This window comes from Dermatophagoides pteronyssinus, unplaced genomic scaffold (genome assembly GCF_027571235.1).
Source record: "Dermatophagoides pteronyssinus isolate colony J.1.1.1.1 unplaced genomic scaffold, Derpt_VIB-CSIC_2022.12 sq0024, whole genome shotgun sequence".
NCBI classification, from domain to species: domain Eukaryota; kingdom Metazoa; phylum Arthropoda; class Arachnida; order Sarcoptiformes; family Pyroglyphidae; genus Dermatophagoides; species Dermatophagoides pteronyssinus.
Genome location: NW_027461548.1, coordinates 425,550 through 444,084, shown reverse-complemented (window position 1 = coordinate 444,084; position 18,535 = coordinate 425,550). Strand labels below are relative to the sequence as shown.

Genomic DNA, 18,535 nt, shown 5'->3' with positions numbered 1-18,535 from the left:
TTTGTTTTGTTTTTCGAAAAAATTTTTATTAAATCAAGTAAATTCGTTTATCGTTTTAACAGTCAAAAAAATATATAATAGGGGTTTCACACTAGCAGCAATGTGAATGAAATATTTCAAATGCAATATTTCAGTCCATTTCAACCTTATGGGCTGAAATATTTTCGTGTATATATTTCATGAAATATTGCTGTAGTGTGAAACCCCTATAATACAAAAATCAAAATTCTTGAAATGAATATAGCCAACAACAATTTTTCCAAGAAAATTTCATTATAATTTTTGACTATGGCATTTTTACATTAGGTTCAATATTGATTTTATCCAAATTGACAATAATATTTGTTAAATTGGTTAAATTTTTATTTGTATTTGTTGGATCTTTAACTAAATTGATCGTTGCTTGATCAGATTGTGATGGTTGTTGTGATGGTTGTGATTGATTATCAGTTGTTGTTGTTTCTAATGGTATTGATCTTTTTTTCTTTCTACCTACATAAGGAGATGCTGATGGTGATGAATCTGATGATGATGGTGTTTCGTAATTTTTATATGCTGTAAACTTTCGAAAAAATTGTTTGTTTTTGTCTGGTTGTGGTAGTGAATGTTCATATCTTGATTGTGTTGGCGATGATGATGATGTTGAATATCTTGATGGCGATGATGAATATTCAAATCTTGATGGTGATGATGATGACGATGATGAATCTTTTTTCGATGAAAATGGTGATGATGATGATGATGATGATGACGCCGATTCGTATTTGGGTGGTTCTCTATATGTAGAGAATGATGATGATTCGTATTTGGATGAAGATTGCCCATATTTCGAAGATGAAGCAAATGGTGATGACGATTCGTATTTGGATGAAGATTGTCCATATTTCGAAGATGAAGCAAATGGTGATGAAGATTCGTATTTGGATGAAGATTGTCCATATTTCGAAGATGAAGCAAATGGTGATGATGATGAATCTTTTTTCGATGAAAATGGTGATTTTGATGATGATGGTTCATATTTTGATGTTGATGGTTCATATTTTGCTCTTTTGTCAGCTGGTGGTGATGATGTTGGTGAGCTTTGTCGAGAATCACTCAAAGACAAACGACCAAATAAATTTGATAATTTTTTATCAGTTTCTTTATCTTTTGGTGGTTTTTGTAAATGTAGTGTATCAATTTTTGCTGGTACTGGTGTTTCAACTATTGATATTTCTACTGGTTTTTCATTGTTCATATTGATCATTGTTGATTGTTGTTGTGCTGATGATGGTATAAAAGTTCTGTGCTCCGGTGGCCGTGGTTCCAAAATATCATGAATTGGTACATCATTCTTTTTTACATCAGTCGGTGGACCAATATCTTTAGCTGTTAATTCTGGTTTTTTCGATGTTGAAAAGAGATTGGAAAACCATTTTTTAACAGTACCTTGTTTTTCAACATTTTGAATAGGTTTATCGATTGAATCGGCACTTGTTGGAATTTCATTAGATTGAAGTGTTTTTACATTTGTTGGTGCACCAGTATCAGCAGTTGTAGTTTTCAATGGGACATTCATTTGTTCAGCAAGTTTTCCTTGTGCTTTAAGCTTGGCACTAAAAAAATGATTGATTTGTTTGCAATCAGAAAAGTGTGTTAAATCGAGGATTAAACTTACTTGGCACGATAATTTCGACATCCAAAGTATGCACCGACAGCCATCAGAAAAATAGTAATAACTGTGGCAGCCACACTGAAAGTGATTTTCATTTTTTTTGTCCAAAAACAGTTCCAACTTCGTTGCTTTGAACTGATTTTGTCGCATACTGATGTAAACAATTGTCGTGTGTTTGTTTCGATCTGTTGCGAATAATTCTGGTTACATTTTGCCGCTATTTCTATTTCACAAGCCATCGCTTGCCAAACGAAGCAGCAAAATTCTTTCGTTTCATAGAACTTTTTGTTTTAAAAAACAAAAACGAAATTGGATTTCATCAATAATTTTTGAGAATCATTAAATGCAACTTACATATCCGTCAATCGTAACTTCCCATTCATGATGTGATGATTTTTCACATTCATTGAATTGATGTTGAATTGTATCACTACATTGTAATGATTTCGGTAAGCCATAAACCGATTTATATGGAAATCGTACTATATCCCATTTGGTTTGATCTTCCATACCGCGTATTATGATATATTTATCACCATTGGCCATCCATACATCATTCATAGTGATAATAGCACCAATCATCATCAACAAGTATTGGGAACATTGTCGTTTACAAACCATATCCATTGAATCAAAACACAATTTTAAAAACTTTTTCGCTTTAATACGATATAAATTATAATAATAAAATTACAATTTATACGAATAAAATTGCAACAATTGAAAACTAAAAAAAAGATTAAGCAAAATAGAATCGATGGCTACTTGAATTTATATGAAAATTCTAATCAATTTTGTTTTATTGAAAAATGAAAAAAATACTAAACATTATTCAATTAAGTAATAATTGTTTGAAATTTTCTTTTTGTTTTTTTTTGTTTTTTTTTTAAATACACATTAGTTATACATTATTTCAGTATTGAATGACAATTATACATTCATTACAGGAATTTCATTTTAAGATTTTGGCTTATGGCATTTTTATATTAGGATCGATATTGATTTTATCCAAATTGACAATAATATTTGTTAAATTTGTTAGATTTTTATTTGTATTTGTTGGATCTTTAACTAAATTGATCGATATTTGATCAGATTGTGATGGTTGTTGTTGTTGTGATTGATTATCAGTTGTTGTTGTTGTTGTTGTTTCTAATGGTATTGATCTTTTTTTCTTTCTAGCTACTTGGGGTGATGATGCTGGTGAGTTATCTGATGATGATGATGTTTCGAATTTTAATTGTTGTCCTGCAAACTTTCGATAAAATTGTCTTTTGTTTTCTGATCGTGGTTCATATCTTGATTGTGTTGGTGATGATGATGCTGATGATGATGGTGTCACGAATTTCGATGATGTGAGTGGTGATGATGATGTTGATGATGATTCGTATTTGGATGAAAATGGTGATGATGATGATGATGATGATTCGTATTTGGATGAAGATTGACCATATTTCGAAGATGAAGCAATTGGTGATGATGATTCGTATTTGGATGAAGATTGACCATATTTCGAAGATGAAGCAATTGGTGATGATGATTCGTATTTGGATGAAGATTGACCATATTTCGAAGATGAAGCAATTGGTGATGACGATTCGTATTTGGATGAAGATTGACCATATTTCGAAGATGAAGCAAATGGTGATGATGATTCGTATTTGGATGAAGATTGACCATATTTCGAAGATGAAGCAATTGGTGATGACGATTCGTATTTGGATGAAGATTGTCCATATTTCGAAGTTGAAGCAAATGGTGATGATGAAGATTCATATTTTGCTCTTTTATCAGCTGCTGGTGATGATGTTGGTGATGATGATGATGATCTTTGTCGAGTTGATGATGCTTGAGTATCACTGACAGTCATACTACCAAATAAATTTGCTAATTTTTTATCAGTTTTTTTATCTTTTGGTGGTTTTTGTACATGTACTGTATCAATTTTTTCTATTACTGGTGTTTCAACTATTGATATTTCTACTGGTTTTTCATTGTTCATATTGATCATTGTTGATTGTTGTTGTGCTGATGATGGTATAAAAGTTCTGTGCTCCGGTGGTCGTGGTTCAAAAATATCATAAATTGATGCATCATTCTTTTTTAAATCAGTCGGTGGACCAATATCTTTAGTTGTTAATTTAGGTTTTTCCGGTGTTGAAAAGATATTTGAAAACCATTTTTTAACAGTCCCTTGTTTTTCAACATTTTGAATAGGTTTATCAATAGAATCGGCAGTTGTTGTTGGAATTTCATTAGAGTGAAGTGTTTTTACATTTGTTGGTGGACCAATATCAGCAGTTGTTAATTTTCCTTTTGTAGTTTTCAATGGGATATTCATTTGTTCAGCAAGTTTTCCTTGTGCTTTAAGCTTGGCACTAAAAAAATGATTGATTTGTTTGCAATCAGAAAAGTGTGTTAAATCGAGGATATAACTTACTTGGCCCGATATTGTCGACATCCAAAGTATGCACCGACAGCAATTAGAAGAATAGTAATGACTGTGGCAGCCACACCGATAATAATTATCATTTCTTCTGTCCACCAACAATTCCAACTTCCTTGTGATGAACTGATTTTGTCGCATACTGATGTAAACAATTGTCGTGTGTTTGTTTTGATCTGTTGCGAATAATTCCGGTTACATTTTGCCGCTATTTCTATTTCACAAGCCATCGTATGCCAAACGAAGCAACAAAATTGTTTAGTTTCATAGAACTTTTTGTTTCAAATGACAAAACGAAAATTGGTTTGATTAATTTTCGAGAATCATTAAATGCAACTTACATATTCGTCAATCGTAACTTTCCATTTACGATGTGATGATTTTTCACATTTATTGAATTGATGGTAAACTGATTCACTACATTGTAATGATTTTGGTAGACCATAAACCGTTTTATACGGATATCGTACCATATCCCATTCGGTTTGACCTTCAATACCACGCATCATGAATGATTTATCACCATTGGTCATCCATACATCATTCATAGTGATAATAACACCAATCATCGTCGATAGGTATTGGAAAAATTGTCGTTCACAAATCATATCCAGTAAATCAAAACACAATTTTAAAAACTTTTTCGATTTAATACGATAAAAATTATAATAATAAAATTACAATTTATACGAATAAAATTGCAACAGCAAAAAAACAAACTAAAAACTAAACAAAAGCTAAAGCAAAATATAATCAATGGCTACTTGAATTTATATGAAAATTCTAATCATTTTTGTTTTATTGAAAAATGAAAAAAATAACTAAACATTATTCAATTAAGTAATAATTGTTTGAAATTTTTGAGCAAAAAAATTGAAATTTTTTAAAAATGAAATTTTCTTTTTGTTTTATTTGTTAAAAAAAAAATACATTATTTCAGTATTGAATGACACTTATACATTCATAACAGGAATTTTATTTGAAGATTTTGGCTTATGGCATTTTTACATTAGGATCAATATCGATTTTATCCAAATTGACAATAATATTTGTTAAATTGGTTAAATTTTTATTTGTATTTGTTGGATCTTTGACTAAATTGATCGATATTTGATCAGATTGTTGTTGTTGTGATTGATTATCAGTTGTTGTTGTTGTTGTTGTTTCTAATGGTATTGATCTTTTTATCTTTTTAGTTACTGGTGGTGATGTTGTTGGTGAGTTATCTGATGATGATGATGATGATGTTTCGTAATTTGAATATCGTGCTGCAAACTTTCGATAAAATTGTTTTTTATTGTCTGGTTGTGGTATTGAATGTTCATATCTTGATTGTGTTGGCGATGATGATGATGATGATGAGTATCTTGATGGCGATGATGAATATTCAAATCTTTCTGGAATTTCATTAGATTGAAGTGTTCTTACATTTGTTGGTGCACCAGTATCAGCAGTTGTAGTTTTTGATGTAATATTCATTTGTTCAGCAAGTTTTCCTTGTGCTTTAAACTTGGCACTAAAAAATGATTGATTTGAGAAAAGTGTGATAAATCAAGAATAAAACTTACTTTTCACGATTATTTCGACATCCAATGTATACAACGACAGCAATCAGAAAAATGGTAATAGCTGTGACAACCACACCGATAGTGCTTATCATGTCTTCTGTCCACAAACAGTTCCAACTTCGTTGTGATGAACCGATTTTATCGCACATGGAAGTAAACGATTTTCTTGTGCTTGTTTCGATCTGTTGCGAATAATTCCGGTTACATTTTGCAGCTATTTCTATTTCACAAGCCATCGTATGCCAAACGAAGCAACAAAATTGTTTCGTTTCATAGAACTTTTGTTTCAAATGACAAAACGAAAATTGGTTTGATTAATTTTTGAGAATCATTAAATGCAACTTACATATTCGTCAATCGTAACTTTCCATTCTCGATGTGATGATTTTTCACATTTATTGAATTGATGGTAAACTGATTCACTACATTGTAATGATTTTGGTAGACCATAAACCGTTTTATACGGATATCGTACCATATCCCATTCGGTTTTACCTTCAATACCACGCATTATGAATGATTTATCACCATTGGTCATCCATACTTCATTCATAATAACACCAATCATCATCGACAGGTATTCGAAAAATTGTCTTTTAAAAACCATATCCAGTGAATCAAAACACAATTTTTAAAACTTTTTCGCTTTAATACGATATAAATTATAATTTCATTATTATTATTTTATTTTATTTGGTATTTGATTGTATAACATTAATTAAATAAAAGTATTTTATAATTTAATATTGTAATACAGCAAAAAACAAACTAAAAACAAGGTCAAACAAAATAGAATCAATCGATACTTGAATTTATAAGAAAATTCTAATCATTTTTGTTTTATTGAAAAATGAAAGAAAAATCAAACAGTTAACCATAGAATACGGATTTGCATAACGTAAGTGCACAGCAATTCTCTATGGACTCGATGTATATACGATTTCGACAGTCTAATTTTAGTTGGAAAATCAAATTTTTTTTTGTCGCTTCGAATCATTATTGATATGATGTTGAAATTTCATTTAATAATGAAATTTTAAAATAGACAATATTTTTGATGAATTGAACACAAAAATTCATACTTTTTTCACTTTCAAGTTCGATTTAAAAGGATTTCAATTTGGGGTCGAAAACTACCAGAACCACCTTAGTAACGACCTGAGTTTCGTTCTACCCGTAATGCAGGGTCAAGTAATAATTGTTTGAAATTTTTAAGCAAAAAAAAAAGTGAAATTTTTTAAAAATGAAATTTTCTTTTTGTTTTATTTGTTTTTCATTAAATACACATTAGTTATATACATTATTTCAGTATTGAATGACAATTATACAATCATAACAGGAATTTCATTTGAAGATTTTGGCTCATGGCATTTTTACATTAGGATCAATATTAATTTTATCCAAATTGACAATAATATTTGTTAAATTTGTTAGATTTTTATTTGTATTTGTTGGATCTTTGACTAAATTGATCGTTAATTGATCAGATTGTGATGGTTGTTGTGATTGATTATCAGTTGTTGTTGTTGTTGTTGTTGTTTCTAATGGTATTGATCTTTTTATCTTTTTAGTTGCTGATGGTGATGTTGTTGGTGAGTTATCTGATGATGATGTTGATGATTCGTATTTTGTAAAATATGAACGGAAAAATGGTGCTTTTGATGATTTTGGTTCATATTTGGGAGATTGTTTTGGTGATGAAAATGGTGATGATAATGGTGATGATGATGATGATGATGATGATGATGATGTTGCCGATTCGTATTTGGATGGTTCTCTATATGAAGAGAATGATGACGATTCGTATTTGGATGAAGATTGTCCATATTTCGAAGATGAAGCAAATGGTGATGATGATGATTCATATTTTGATGTTGATGGTTCATATTTGGGAGATTGTTTTGGTGATGAAAATGGTGATGATGATGATGATGATGATGTTGCCGATTCGATCATTATTTTGGGTGGTTTTCTATATGAAGAGAATGATGATGATTCGTATTTGGAAGAAGATTGTCCATATTTCGAAGATGAGGCAAATGGTGATGACGATTCGTATTTGGATGAAGATTGACCATATTTCGAAGATGAAGCAAATGGTGATGATGATGAATCTTTTTTCGATGAAAATGGTGATTTTGATGATGATGGTTCATATTTTGATGTTGATGGTTCATATTTTGCTCTTTTATCAGCTGGTGGTGATGATGTTGGTGAGCTTTTTCGAGAATCACTTAAAGACAAACGACCAAATAAATTTGATAATTTTTTATCAGTTTCTTTTGGTGGTTTTTGTACATGTAGTGTATCAATTTTTTCTATTACTGGTGTTTCAACTATCGATATTTCTACTGGTTTTTCATTGTTCATATTGATCATTGTTGATTGTTGTTGTGCTGATGATGGTATAAAAGTTCTGTGCTCCGGTGGCCGTGGTTCCAAAATATCATGAATTGGTACATCATTCTTTTTTACATCAGTCGGTGGACCAATATCTTTAGCTGTTAATTCTGGTTTTTTCGATGTTGAAAAGAGATTGGAAAACCATTTTTTAACAGTACCTTGTTTTTCAACATTTTGAATAGGTTTATCGATTGAATCGGCAGTTGTTGGAATTTCATTAGATTGAAGTGTTTTTACATTTATTTGTGATTCTGGATTGGATTCTTTCCATCCATATACTTCAATATTTTCGACATTATCAGATGCTATTTTTGGAATTCCTTTTTTTAATTTTGCTAATTCAATTTTTTTACTAAAAAAAACAAATTGGTTGATTTGATGAGAAAATTGTGTTGAATAAAGAATTTTTTCAAGAATAAAACTTACTTAGCGCGATATTGTCGACATCCACGATATACACCGAAAGCAATAAGAGCCACAGTTATAAGTGTGGCGACCACACCGGCAATCATTATCATGTCATCTGTCCACCAACAGTTCCAACTTCGTTGCGATGATCTGATTTTATCGCATACTGATGTAAACAATTGTCGTGTGTTTGTTTCGATCTGTTGCGAATAATTCCGGTTACATTTTGCCGCTTTTTCTATTTCACAAGCCATCGCATGCCAAACGAAGCAGCAAAATTGTTTCGTTTCATAGAACTTTTTTTGTTTCGAGAAACAAAACGAAATTTGGTTTGATTAATTTTTGAGAATCATTTAAATGTAATTATTAGTATGATTCTTAATACTTACATAATCGCCAATCGTAACTTTCCATACATCTTGTGATGATTTTTCACATTCATTAAATTGATGGTAAACTGATTCACTACATTGTAATGATTTTGGTAGACCATAAACCGATTTATATGCAAATCGTACCTTATCCCATTCGGCTTTATCTTCAATACCACGTATTATAAATGATTTTTCACCATTGGCCATCCATACATCATTCATAGTGATAATAGCACCAATCATCATCAACAAGTATTGGGAACATTGTCGTTTACAAACCATATCCATTGAATCAAAACACAATTTTAAAAACTTTTTCGCTTTAATACGATATAAATTATAATAATAAAATTACAATTTATACGAATAAAATTGCAACAACTGGAAACTTAAAAAAAAGATTAAGCAAAATAGAATCAATGGCTACTTGAATTTATATGAAAATTCTAATCATTTTTGTTTTATTGAAAAATGAAAAAAATAACTAAACATTATTCAATTAAGTAATAATTGTTTGAAATTTTTGAGCAAAAAAATTGAAATTTTTTAAAAATGAAATTTTCTTTTTGTTTTATTTGTTTTTTTTTTAAATACATTATTTCAGTATTGAATGACACTTATACATTCATAACAGGAATTTTATTTGAAAATTTTGAATTATGGCATTTTTACATTAGGATCAATATTGATTTTATCCATATTTACAATAATATTTGTTAAATTGGTTAAATTTTTATTTGTATTTGTTGGATCTTTGACTAAATTGATCGTTAATTGATCAGATTGTGATGGTTGTGATTGATTATCAGTTGTTGTTGTTGTTTCTAATGGTATTGATCTTTTTGTCTTTTTAGTTGCTGATGGTGATGTTGTTGGTGAGTTATCTGATGATGATGCTGATGATTCGTATTTTGTAAAATATGAACGGAAAAATGGTGCTTTTGATGATTTTGGTTCATATTTGGGAGATTGTTTTGGTGATGAAAATGGTGATGATAATGATGATAATGATGATGATGATGATGATGTTGCCGATTCGTATTTGGATGGTTCTCTATATTTCGTATATGACGATTCGTATTTGGAAGAAGATTGCCCATATTTCGAAGATGAAGCAAATGGCGATGACGATTCGTGTTTGGAAGATGATTGTCCATATTTCGAAGATGAGGCAAATGGTGATGACGATTCGTGTTTGGAAGATGATTGTCCATATTTCGAAGATGAGGCAAATGGTGATGACGATTCGTATTTGGAAGATGATTGTCCATATTTCGAAGATGAAGCAAATGGTGATGACGATTCGTACTTAGAAGAAGATTGTCCATATTTCGAAGATGAAGCAAATGGTGATTTTGATGATGATGGTTCATATTTTGCTCTTTTGTCAGCTGGTGGTGATGATGTTGGTGAGCTTTGTCGAGAATCACTTAATGACAAACGGCCAAATAAATTTGATAATTTTTTATCGGTTTCTTTTTCTTTTGGTGGTTTTTGTACATGTAGTGTATCAATTTTTTCTATTACTGGTGTTTCAACTATTGATATTTCTACTGGTTTTTCATTGTTCATATTGATCATTGTTGATTGTTGTTGTGCTGATGATGGTATAAAAGTTCTGTGCTCCGGTGGCCGTGATTCCAAAATATCAGAAATTGGTACATCATTCTTTTTTACATCAGTCGGTGGACCAATATCTTTAGCTGTTAATTCTGGTTTTTTCGATGTTGAAAAGAGATTGGAAAACCATTTTTTAACAGTCCCTTGTTTTTCAACATTTTGAATAGGTTTATCAATAGAATCGGCAGTTGTTGTTGGAATTTCATTAGATTGAAGTGTTTTTACATTTATTTGTGATTCTGGATTGGATTCTTTCCATCCATATACTTCAATATTTTCGACATTATCAGATGCTATTTTTGGAATTCCTTTTTTTAATTTTGCTAATTCAATTTTTTTACTAAAAAAAACAAATTGGTTGATTTGATGAGAAAATTGTGTTGAATAAAGAATTTTTTCAAGAATAAAACTTACTTGGCACGATAATTTCGACATCCAAAGTATGCACCGGCTACAATAAGAATCACAGTAATAGCTGTGGCAACCACACCGGCAATCATTATCATGTCATCTGTCCACCAACAGTTCCAACTTCGTTGCGATGATCTGATTTTATCGCATACTGATGTAAACAATTGTCGTGTGTTTGTTTCGATCTGTTGCGAATAATTCCGGTTACATTTTGCCGCTTTTTCTATTTCACAAGCCATCGCATGCCAAACGAAGCAGCAAAATTGTTTCGTTTCATAGAACTTTTTTTTGTTTCGAGAAACAAAACGAAATTTGGTTTGATTAATTTTTGAGAATCATTTAAATGTAATTATTAGTATGATTCTTAATACTTACATAATCGCCAATCGTAACTTTCCATACATCTTGTGATGATTTTTCACATTCATTAAATTGATGGTAAACTGATTCACTACATTGTAATGATTTCGGTAGACCATAAACCGATTTATATGCAAATCGTACCTTATCCCATTCGGTTTTATCTTCAATACCACGTATTATAAATGATTTTTCACCATTGGCCATCCATACATCATTCATAGTGATAATAGCACCAATCATCATCAACAAGTATTGGGAACATTGTCGTTTACAAACCATATCCATTGAATCAAAATACAATTTTAATTAACTTTTTTTTTCTTTCTGTATTTTTTAATTAGAAAAAAAATCGAATACAATTAATAAATAATCCTTTTTTATACGAATAATAATATTACAATAACAACAACAAAGCAAACTAAAAACTAAATAACTAAAAAACAAAATTTAGCAAAATAAAATCAATTGCTATGAAAATTTATATGAAAATTCTAATCATTCTTGTTATTAAAATAATTCGACTTCTGGAATTTCTTTTTCTTTTTGTTTGTTATTAATTTGATTGATTGGAAACTGAAACATGAAATTTTTTAAATGAATTTTCGTTTATTGAATTTTATTTTTTTTATTGATTTTTTGTTTGTTTTGTTTAGTTTGGTAAGTGTCGATTAAGTTTTTAATTTATAAATCTGTTGTTGGAATTTCTCGCTCAATATATTTATCCATATTCATTATTAATTCAACTAATATATTTACTATTCAAACTATTCTTCAAAAATGAACAAACAAAAAAAATTATTTATTCAATTAAGTAATTTGTTTGACTTTTGAATGAAAAAAAAATGAAATTCTTAAATTTTTCGAACAAAGTTTATTATCGAATTCTGTTGTTTTTTGTGTTTGTGTTTATTCATTATCAAAAGAATTGTGTATTTGGTTCATTACTAATATGTCCTATTAAATCATTTACAAGATTTGCTATTTCCTGCAAATCTGATCTTTCATTGTTTGTTGGATTTTGAATTAAATTGCTCGGTAATTGTTGTCCTGATGGACCCGGTACTGGCTGTTGTTGTCCTGATGGACCCGGTATTGGCTGTGGTTGTAAATTATCTGTCATTAATCTTCTCCTGCTAGTTGGTGGTGGTGATGATGGTGGTGATCGTTGTCGTGCTGGTGAAGATCGCAATGCTGATGTTGATTGTTCTGATATTGGTTGAGGAGAGTTAGGAGGTGAAGGTGTATATGCTGATAGCGATGATGCATCCGATCCTGGTGATGGCGGCGGTGATACGGATGGTGACGGCTGCTGCATCGGTGGTTGTTGTGGTTGAGGTGGTAATGGTGCTACTTGCGCTACTACTGGTGGCGGCTGCTGATGTCCATTTATTAATGGAAATCTTACCCCACCTCTAATTGGACGTGGTACGGGCAATGGATGTTGTGGTGGTACGTCTATAAATATTGGTAATCTTATATCATTATCTTGTTGTTGTGGTGGTGCTATTGCTGGCGGATGTTGATGTCCATTTATTAATGGAAATCTTCCCCCACCTCCAATTGGATCTGGTGCTGGTAATGGATTTTGTGGTGGTCCATCTCTTAACATTGGTAATCTTATGCCATTAACTTGTTGTTGTGGTTGTGCTGGTAGTGGTGCTATTGCTGGCGGATGTTGATGTCCATTCATTAATGGAAATCTTCCCCCACCTCCAATTGGACCTGGTGCTGGTAATGGATTTTGTGGTTGTCCATCTCTTAACATTGGTAATATATTACCATTAACTTGTTGCTGATTTTGTTGTTGTCGTATTAGTGCTTCTTTCATTAAAATTTGATGTTTTTTAAGTATTTTTACCCACATATCATGAATTTTTTGCTCTATTGGTAGTAATCTTCTATTTTCATTAGGAAAAATATTAAAATCATTTAGATCTGCACCAACATGTTGAATGTTGATTTTTTTAGGTATCTGTGGACTCCATTCACTCATTTCAATCGGTTTATCAAGATGATCGGCATTTGTAGATGTTGTTGATGGAATTCTTCTTAAATCTTTTGATGGAACAATCTCTTTTGTTGTTAATTTAATTTTTTCACTTTTCAATCGATTTTTAAATTGTTCAGTAAGTTGTGCTTTTTGTTTGGCGCTGAATAAATAATGGTTGGTTTGTTGCGATCAGAAAATTGTGTTGAATAAAGAATTTTTTCAAGAATAAAACTTACTTGGCACGAAATTGTCGACATCCAAGGTATGCACTGACAGCAATAAGAGCCACAGTTATAACTGTGGCAACCACACCGACAATGATTATCATGTCTTCTGTCCAAAAACAGTTCCAACTTCGTTGCGATGAACGGATTTTATCGCATACTGATGTAAACAAATGTCGTGTGTTTGTTTCGATCTGTTGCGAATAATTCCGGTTACATTTTGCCGCTATTTCTATTTCGCAAGCCATCGCATGCCAAACGAAACAGCAAAATTGTTTCGTTTCATAGAACTTTTTTTTGTTTCCAAAATGACAAAACGAAAATTGGTTTTATTAATTTTTGAGAATCATTCAAAAACAACTTACATATTCGTCAATCGTAACTTTCCATTTTCGATGTGATGATTTTTCACATTCATTGAATTGATGTTGAATTGTATCACTACATTGTAATGATTTCGGTAGGCCATAAACCGATTTATATGGATATCGTACCATATCCCATTCGGTTTTACCTTCAATACCACGCATTAAGAATGATTTATCACCATTAACCATCCACATATTGTTCAAATTGATGATAATTATAAGCACCAATTGTTTATTATGATTATCCATAAAAAATAATCCAGAATCAAACCAACACAAAAAAAAGTTACACAATTCGTTAATCAATGGCTATGGTGAAATTTATACGAAAATTCAAACTATTCTTCAAAAATGAACAAAAAAAAAATTATTATTTATTCAATTAAGTAATTTGTTTGACTTTTGAATGAAAAAAATGAAATTTTTCGAACAAAGTTTATTATTGAATTCTGTTGTTTTGTTTGTTTATTCATTATCAAAAGAATTGTGTATTTGGTTCATTACTAATATTTCCTATTAAATCATTTACAAGATTTGCTATTTCCTGCAAATCTGATCTTTCAGTGTTTGTTGGATTTTGAATTAAATTGCTCGGTAATTGTTGTCCTGATGGACCCGGTATTGGCTGTGGTTGTAAATTATCTGTCATTAATCTTCTCCTGCTAGTTGGTGGTGGTGATGATGGTGGTGATCGTTGTCGTACTGGTGATGATCGCAATGCTGATGATGATGCTGATGTTGGTTGTTCTGATATTGGTTGAGGAGAGTTAGGAGGTGAAGGTGTATATGCTGATAGCGATGATGCATCAGATCCTGGTGATGGCGGCGGTGTTATGGATGCTGACGGCTGCTGCATCGGTGGTTGTTGTGGTGGAGGTGCTACTTGCGCTACTACTGGTGGTGGCTGCTGATGTTCATTTATTAATGGAAATCTTCCCTCATCTCCAATTGGACGTGGTGCTGGTAATGGATTTTGTGGTCTTTCATCTCTTAATATTGGTATTGGTAATCTTCTTATACCATTAACTTGTTGCTTATTTTGTTGTTGTCGTATTAGTGCTTCTTTTAATAAAATTTTATGTTTTTCAAGTGCTTTTTCCCACATTTTTTGAAATTTTTGCTCTATTGGTGGTAATATATTTTCATTAGGAATATTTTCATTAGGAATATTAAAATCTTTTGGTTCAAGACCAACATGTTGAGTATTGATTTTTTTAGGTGTCTGTGGACTCCATTCACTCAATTCAATCGGTTTATCAAGATGATCGACATTTGTAGTTGTTGTTGAGGGAATTGTATCTTTTGGTTGACCAATATCTTTAGTTGTTAATTTTTCATTTTTATTTGGTTTAGATGATGATGATGATGGGAAAATTTTTCCAATCCATTTTCTAAATTTGCCTTGTTTTTCAACATTTTGTTCTGGTTTATCACTATGATCGACAGTTGTTGTTAATATTTGTGATGATTGAATCTTTCTCGCATTTGTTGGTTCCCCAATATCCGAAGTTGTCAATTTTTTCGTTGAAATTTTAAATTTTTTACCAATTTCTGCTTGCTCTTTTAGTTTGGCACTGAATAAATAATGGTTGGTTTGTTGCGATCAGAAAATTGTGTTGAATAAAGAATTTTTTCAAGAATAAAACTTACTTGGCACGAAATTGTCGACATCCAAGGTATGCACTGACAGCAATAAGAGCCACAGTTATAACTGTGGCAACCACACCGACAATGATTATCATGTCTTCTGTCCAAAAACAGTTCCAACTTCGTTGCGATGAACGGATTTTATCGCATACTGATGTAAACAAATGTCGTGTGTTTGTTTCGATCTGTTGCGAATAATTCCGGTTACATTTTGCCGCTATTTCTATTTCGCAAGCCATCGCATGCCAAACGAAACAGCAAAATTGTTTCGTTTCATAGAACTTTTTTTTTGTTTCAAATGACAAAACGAAAATTGGTTTTATTAATTTTTGAGAATCATTCAAAAACAACTTACATATTCGTCAATCGTAACTTTCCATTTTCGATGTGATGATTTTTCACATTCATTGAATTGATGTTGAATTGTATCACTACATTGTAATGATTTCGGTAGGCCATAAACCGATTTATATGGATATCGTACCATATCCCATTCGGTTTTACCTTCAATACCACGCATTAAGAATGATTTATCACCATTAACCATCCACATATTGTTCAAATTGATGATAATTATAAGCACCAATTGTTTATTATGATTATCCATAAAAAATAATCCAGAATCAAACCAACACAAAAAAAAAGTTACACAATTCGTTAATCAATGGCTATGGTGAAATTTATACGAAAATTCAAACTATTCTTCAAAAATGAACAAAAAAAAAATTATTATTTATTCAATTAAGTAATTTGTTTGACTTTTGAATGAAAAAAATGAAATTTTTCGAACAAAGTTTATTATTGAATTCTGTTGTTTTGTTTGTTTATTCATTATCAAAAGAATTGTGTATTTGGTTCATTACTAATATTTCCTATTAAATCATTTACAAGATTTGCTATTTCCTGCAAATCTGATCTTTCAGTGTTTGTTGGATTTTGAATTAAATTGCTCGGTAATTGTTGTCCTGATGGACCCGGTATTGGCTGTGGTTGTAAATTATCTGTCATTAATCTTCTCCTGCTAGTTGGTGGTGGTGATGATGGTGGTGATCGTTGTCGTACTAGTGATGATCGCAATGCTGATGATGATGCTGATGTTGATTGTTCTGATATTGGTTGAGGAGAATTAGGAGGTGAAGGTGTATATGCTGATAGCGATGATGCATCCGATCCTGGTGATGGTGGCGGTGTTATGGATGCTGACGGCTGCTGCATCGGTGGTTGTTGTTGGGGTGGAGGTGGTTGTTGTGGTAATGGTGCTACTTGCGCTACTGCTGGTAGACGAGGCATTTGTCCATTTATTAATGGAGATATTCTCCCACCTGGTACGATTCTAAATTTCGGTAATCTTATACCATTCACTTGTTGTTGTTCTGGTGCTGGTAATTGTGCTACTTGTCCTATTACTGGTGGACGCGGCTGTTGTCCATTTATTAATGGAAATCTTCCCCCACCTTTAATTTGAGGTGGTACTGGTAATAGATTTTGTGGTGGTCCATTACCATTAACATGTTGTTGTTGTGGTGCTGGGAATAGATTTTGTGGTGGTCCATTACCATTAACATGTTGTTGTTGTGGTGCTGGGAATAGATTTTGTGGTGGTCCATTACCATTAACATGTTGATGTTGTGGTGCTGGGAATAGATTTTGTGGTGGTCCATTACCATTAACATGTTGATGTTGTGGTGCTGGGAATAGATTTTGTGGTGGTCCATTACCATTAACATGTTGTTGTTGTTGTATTGGTGCTTCATCTGGTATTATAAGTCGATGTTTTTTTAATATTTTATTCCACCTTTCATGCCTTATTCGCGGATTTCTTGGTGATGGGTCTATTGGTTCAATACCAACATGTTGAACTTGTATTTTTTTAGGTATTTGTGGAATCCATTCACTCAATTCAATCGGTTTATCAAGATGATCGGCATTTGTAGATGTTGTTGAGGGAATTGTATCTTTTGCTTGACCAATATCTTTAGTTGTTAATTTTTCATTTTTATTTGGTTTAGATGATGATGATGATGAGAAAATTTTTCCAATCCATTTTCTAAATTTGCCTTGTTTTTCAACATTTTGTTCTGGTTTATCACTATGATCGACAGTTGTTAATATTTGTGATGATTGAATCTTTCTCGCATTTGTTGGTTCCCCAATATCCGAAGTTGTCAATTTTTTCGTTGAAATTTTAAATTTTTTACCGATTTCTGCTTGCTCTTTTAGTTTGGCACTGAATAAATAATGGTTGGTTTGTTGCGATCAGAAAATTGTGTTGAATAAAGAATTTTTTCAAGAATAAAACTTACTTGGCACGAAATTGTCGACATCCAAGGTATGCACTGACAGCAATAAGAGCCACAGTTATAACTGTGGCAACCACACCGACAATGATTATCATGTCTTCTGTCCAAAAACAGTTCCAACTTCGTTGCGATGAACGGATTTTATCGCATACTGATGTAAACAATTGTCGTGTGTTTGCTTCGATCTGTTGCGAATAATTTCGGTTACATTTTGCCGCTTTTTCTATTTCACAAGCCATCGCATGCCAAACGAAGCAGCAAAATTGTTTTGTTTCATAGAACTTTTTTTGTTTCGAAAGACAAAACGAAATTTGGTTTGATTAATTTTTGAGAATCATTCAAATACAACTTACATATTCGTCAATCGTAACTTTCCATTTTCGATGTGATGATTTTTCACATTCATTGAATTGATGTTGAATTGTATCACTACATTGTAATGATTTCGGTAGGCCATAAACCGATTTATATGGATATCGTACCATATCCCATTCGGTTTTACCTTCAATACCACGCATTAAGAATGATTTATCACCATTGGTCATCCATGTATTCTTCAAAGTAATGATAATTATAAGCCACAATTGGGACCATTTTTGTTTCTTATGATTATCCATTATAAAAAAAAATCCAGAATCAAACAAACATACCAACAAAAAAAAAAAATGTTAAATAAATCAATGTCTATGGTGAATTTATATGCAAAATTCCAATCATTCTTGTTTTTTTACCCAAAAACCGAACAAAACATTTAATCAA

At 31.5% G+C, this 18,535-nt stretch overlaps 9 protein-coding genes across 13 annotated transcripts in view; 1 reads left to right on the top strand and 8 right to left on the bottom strand.

Annotated features, from left to right (window-relative positions):
• LOC113798311 (zinc finger X-chromosomal protein-like) overlaps positions 1-18,535 on the top strand; it is a 35,503-nt gene that overhangs the window by 2,371 nt on the left and 14,597 nt on the right. The window lies entirely within an intron of this gene.
• LOC142645811 (uncharacterized) lies at positions 71-2,381 on the bottom strand. Its single transcript, XM_075823155.1, has 3 exons — positions 2,009-2,381; positions 1,658-1,935; positions 71-1,595 (listed from the first exon to the last, which is right to left on the bottom strand). The coding sequence occupies exons 1-3, from the start codon at positions 2,279-2,281 to the stop codon at positions 287-289; spliced, it is 1,860 nt and encodes a 619-aa protein (XP_075679270.1). The 5' UTR covers positions 2,282-2,381; the 3' UTR covers positions 71-286.
• LOC142644819 (uncharacterized) lies at positions 2,530-4,831 on the bottom strand. The gene is made up of 3 exons (XM_075823152.1): positions 4,442-4,831; positions 4,095-4,372; positions 2,530-4,032 (listed from the first exon to the last, which is right to left on the bottom strand). Exons 1-3 carry the CDS (start codon positions 4,706-4,708, stop codon positions 2,625-2,627), a joined length of 1,953 nt encoding a protein of 650 aa, XP_075679267.1. The 5' UTR covers positions 4,709-4,831; the 3' UTR covers positions 2,530-2,624.
• On the bottom strand, positions 4,980-6,304 carry LOC113796534 (uncharacterized). Its single transcript, XM_075823176.1, has 3 exons — positions 6,015-6,304; positions 5,669-5,946; positions 4,980-5,616 (listed from the first exon to the last, which is right to left on the bottom strand). Exons 1-3 carry the CDS (start codon positions 6,273-6,275, stop codon positions 5,094-5,096), a joined length of 1,062 nt encoding a protein of 353 aa, XP_075679291.1. The 5' UTR covers positions 6,276-6,304; the 3' UTR covers positions 4,980-5,093.
• On the bottom strand, positions 6,897-9,251 carry LOC142645809 (uncharacterized). The gene is made up of 3 exons (XM_075823153.1): positions 8,869-9,251; positions 8,498-8,775; positions 6,897-8,423 (listed from the first exon to the last, which is right to left on the bottom strand). The coding sequence occupies exons 1-3, from the start codon at positions 9,139-9,141 to the stop codon at positions 7,031-7,033; spliced, it is 1,944 nt and encodes a 647-aa protein (XP_075679268.1). The 5' UTR covers positions 9,142-9,251; the 3' UTR covers positions 6,897-7,030.
• Positions 9,390-11,668, bottom strand: LOC142645812 (uncharacterized). The gene is made up of 3 exons (XM_075823156.1): positions 11,260-11,668; positions 10,888-11,165; positions 9,390-10,813 (listed from the first exon to the last, which is right to left on the bottom strand). The coding sequence occupies exons 1-3, from the start codon at positions 11,530-11,532 to the stop codon at positions 9,511-9,513; spliced, it is 1,854 nt and encodes a 617-aa protein (XP_075679271.1). The 5' UTR covers positions 11,533-11,668; the 3' UTR covers positions 9,390-9,510.
• LOC142645813 (uncharacterized) lies at positions 12,151-14,128 on the bottom strand. Its single transcript, XM_075823158.1, has 3 exons — positions 13,827-14,128; positions 13,474-13,751; positions 12,151-13,397 (listed from the first exon to the last, which is right to left on the bottom strand). Exons 1-3 carry the CDS (start codon positions 14,076-14,078, stop codon positions 12,164-12,166), a joined length of 1,764 nt encoding a protein of 587 aa, XP_075679273.1. The 5' UTR covers positions 14,079-14,128; the 3' UTR covers positions 12,151-12,163.
• Positions 14,246-16,114, bottom strand: LOC142645814 (uncharacterized). Its single transcript, XM_075823159.1, has 3 exons — positions 15,832-16,114; positions 15,480-15,757; positions 14,246-15,403 (listed from the first exon to the last, which is right to left on the bottom strand). The coding sequence occupies exons 1-3, from the start codon at positions 16,081-16,083 to the stop codon at positions 14,305-14,307; spliced, it is 1,629 nt and encodes a 542-aa protein (XP_075679274.1). The 5' UTR covers positions 16,084-16,114; the 3' UTR covers positions 14,246-14,304.
• On the bottom strand, positions 16,252-18,440 carry LOC142645810 (uncharacterized). Its single transcript, XM_075823154.1, has 3 exons — positions 18,130-18,440; positions 17,780-18,057; positions 16,252-17,703 (listed from the first exon to the last, which is right to left on the bottom strand). The coding sequence occupies exons 1-3, from the start codon at positions 18,391-18,393 to the stop codon at positions 16,311-16,313; spliced, it is 1,935 nt and encodes a 644-aa protein (XP_075679269.1). The 5' UTR covers positions 18,394-18,440; the 3' UTR covers positions 16,252-16,310.

Bases quoted from the DNA above. Each gene is read 5' to 3' on its own strand.
- LOC142645810 (XM_075823154.1), bottom strand. From the start codon at position 18,393: ATGGATAATCATAAGAAACAAAAATGGTCCCAATTGTGGCTTATAATT. The intron at 18,058-18,129 runs GTAAGTTGTATT...AAACAAAAAAAG, and splicing joins AAGTTACGATTGACGAATAT to TTCTATGAAACAAAACAATT. The intron at 17,704-17,779 runs GTAAGTTTTATT...TTATTTATTCAG, and splicing joins TGTCGACAATTTCGTGCCAA to TGCCAAACTAAAAGAGCAAG.
- LOC142645814 (XM_075823159.1), bottom strand. From the start codon at position 16,083: ATGGATAATCATAATAAACAATTGGTGCTTATAATTATCATCAATTTG. The intron at 15,758-15,831 runs GTAAGTTGTTTT...ACAAAAAAAAAG, and splicing joins AAGTTACGATTGACGAATAT to TTCTATGAAACGAAACAATT. The intron at 15,404-15,479 runs GTAAGTTTTATT...TTATTTATTCAG, and splicing joins TGTCGACAATTTCGTGCCAA to TGCCAAACTAAAAGAGCAAG.
- LOC142645809 (XM_075823153.1), bottom strand. From the start codon at position 9,141: ATGGATATGGTTTGTAAACGACAATGTTCCCAATACTTGTTGATGATG. The intron at 8,776-8,868 runs GTAAGTATTAAG...AAACAAAAAAAG, and splicing joins AAGTTACGATTGGCGATTAT to TTCTATGAAACGAAACAATT. The intron at 8,424-8,497 runs GTAAGTTTTATT...TGTTTTTTTTAG, and splicing joins TGTCGACAATATCGCGCTAA to TAAAAAAATTGAATTAGCAA.
- LOC142645812 (XM_075823156.1), bottom strand. From the start codon at position 11,532: ATGGATATGGTTTGTAAACGACAATGTTCCCAATACTTGTTGATGATG. The intron at 11,166-11,259 runs GTAAGTATTAAG...AACAAAAAAAAG, and splicing joins AAGTTACGATTGGCGATTAT to TTCTATGAAACGAAACAATT. The intron at 10,814-10,887 runs GTAAGTTTTATT...TGTTTTTTTTAG, and splicing joins TGTCGAAATTATCGTGCCAA to TAAAAAAATTGAATTAGCAA.
- LOC142645813 (XM_075823158.1), bottom strand. From the start codon at position 14,078: ATGGATAATCATAATAAACAATTGGTGCTTATAATTATCATCAATTTG. The intron at 13,752-13,826 runs GTAAGTTGTTTT...AACAAAAAAAAG, and splicing joins AAGTTACGATTGACGAATAT to TTCTATGAAACGAAACAATT. The intron at 13,398-13,473 runs GTAAGTTTTATT...TTATTTATTCAG, and splicing joins TGTCGACAATTTCGTGCCAA to CGCCAAACAAAAAGCACAAC.
- LOC113796534 (XM_075823176.1), bottom strand. From the start codon at position 6,275: ATGGTTTTTAAAAGACAATTTTTCGAATACCTGTCGATGATGATTGGT. The intron at 5,947-6,014 runs GTAAGTTGCATT...TTGAAACAAAAG, and splicing joins AAGTTACGATTGACGAATAT to TTCTATGAAACGAAACAATT. The intron at 5,617-5,668 runs GTAAGTTTTATT...ATCATTTTTTAG, and splicing joins TGTCGAAATAATCGTGAAAA to TGCCAAGTTTAAAGCACAAG.
- LOC142645811 (XM_075823155.1), bottom strand. From the start codon at position 2,281: ATGGATATGGTTTGTAAACGACAATGTTCCCAATACTTGTTGATGATG. The intron at 1,936-2,008 runs GTAAGTTGCATT...TAAAACAAAAAG, and splicing joins AAGTTACGATTGACGGATAT to TTCTATGAAACGAAAGAATT. The intron at 1,596-1,657 runs GTAAGTTTAATC...TCATTTTTTTAG, and splicing joins TGTCGAAATTATCGTGCCAA to TGCCAAGCTTAAAGCACAAG.
- LOC142644819 (XM_075823152.1), bottom strand. From the start codon at position 4,708: ATGATTTGTGAACGACAATTTTTCCAATACCTATCGACGATGATTGGT. The intron at 4,373-4,441 runs GTAAGTTGCATT...TGAAACAAAAAG, and splicing joins AAGTTACGATTGACGAATAT to TTCTATGAAACTAAACAATT. The intron at 4,033-4,094 runs GTAAGTTATATC...TCATTTTTTTAG, and splicing joins TGTCGACAATATCGGGCCAA to TGCCAAGCTTAAAGCACAAG.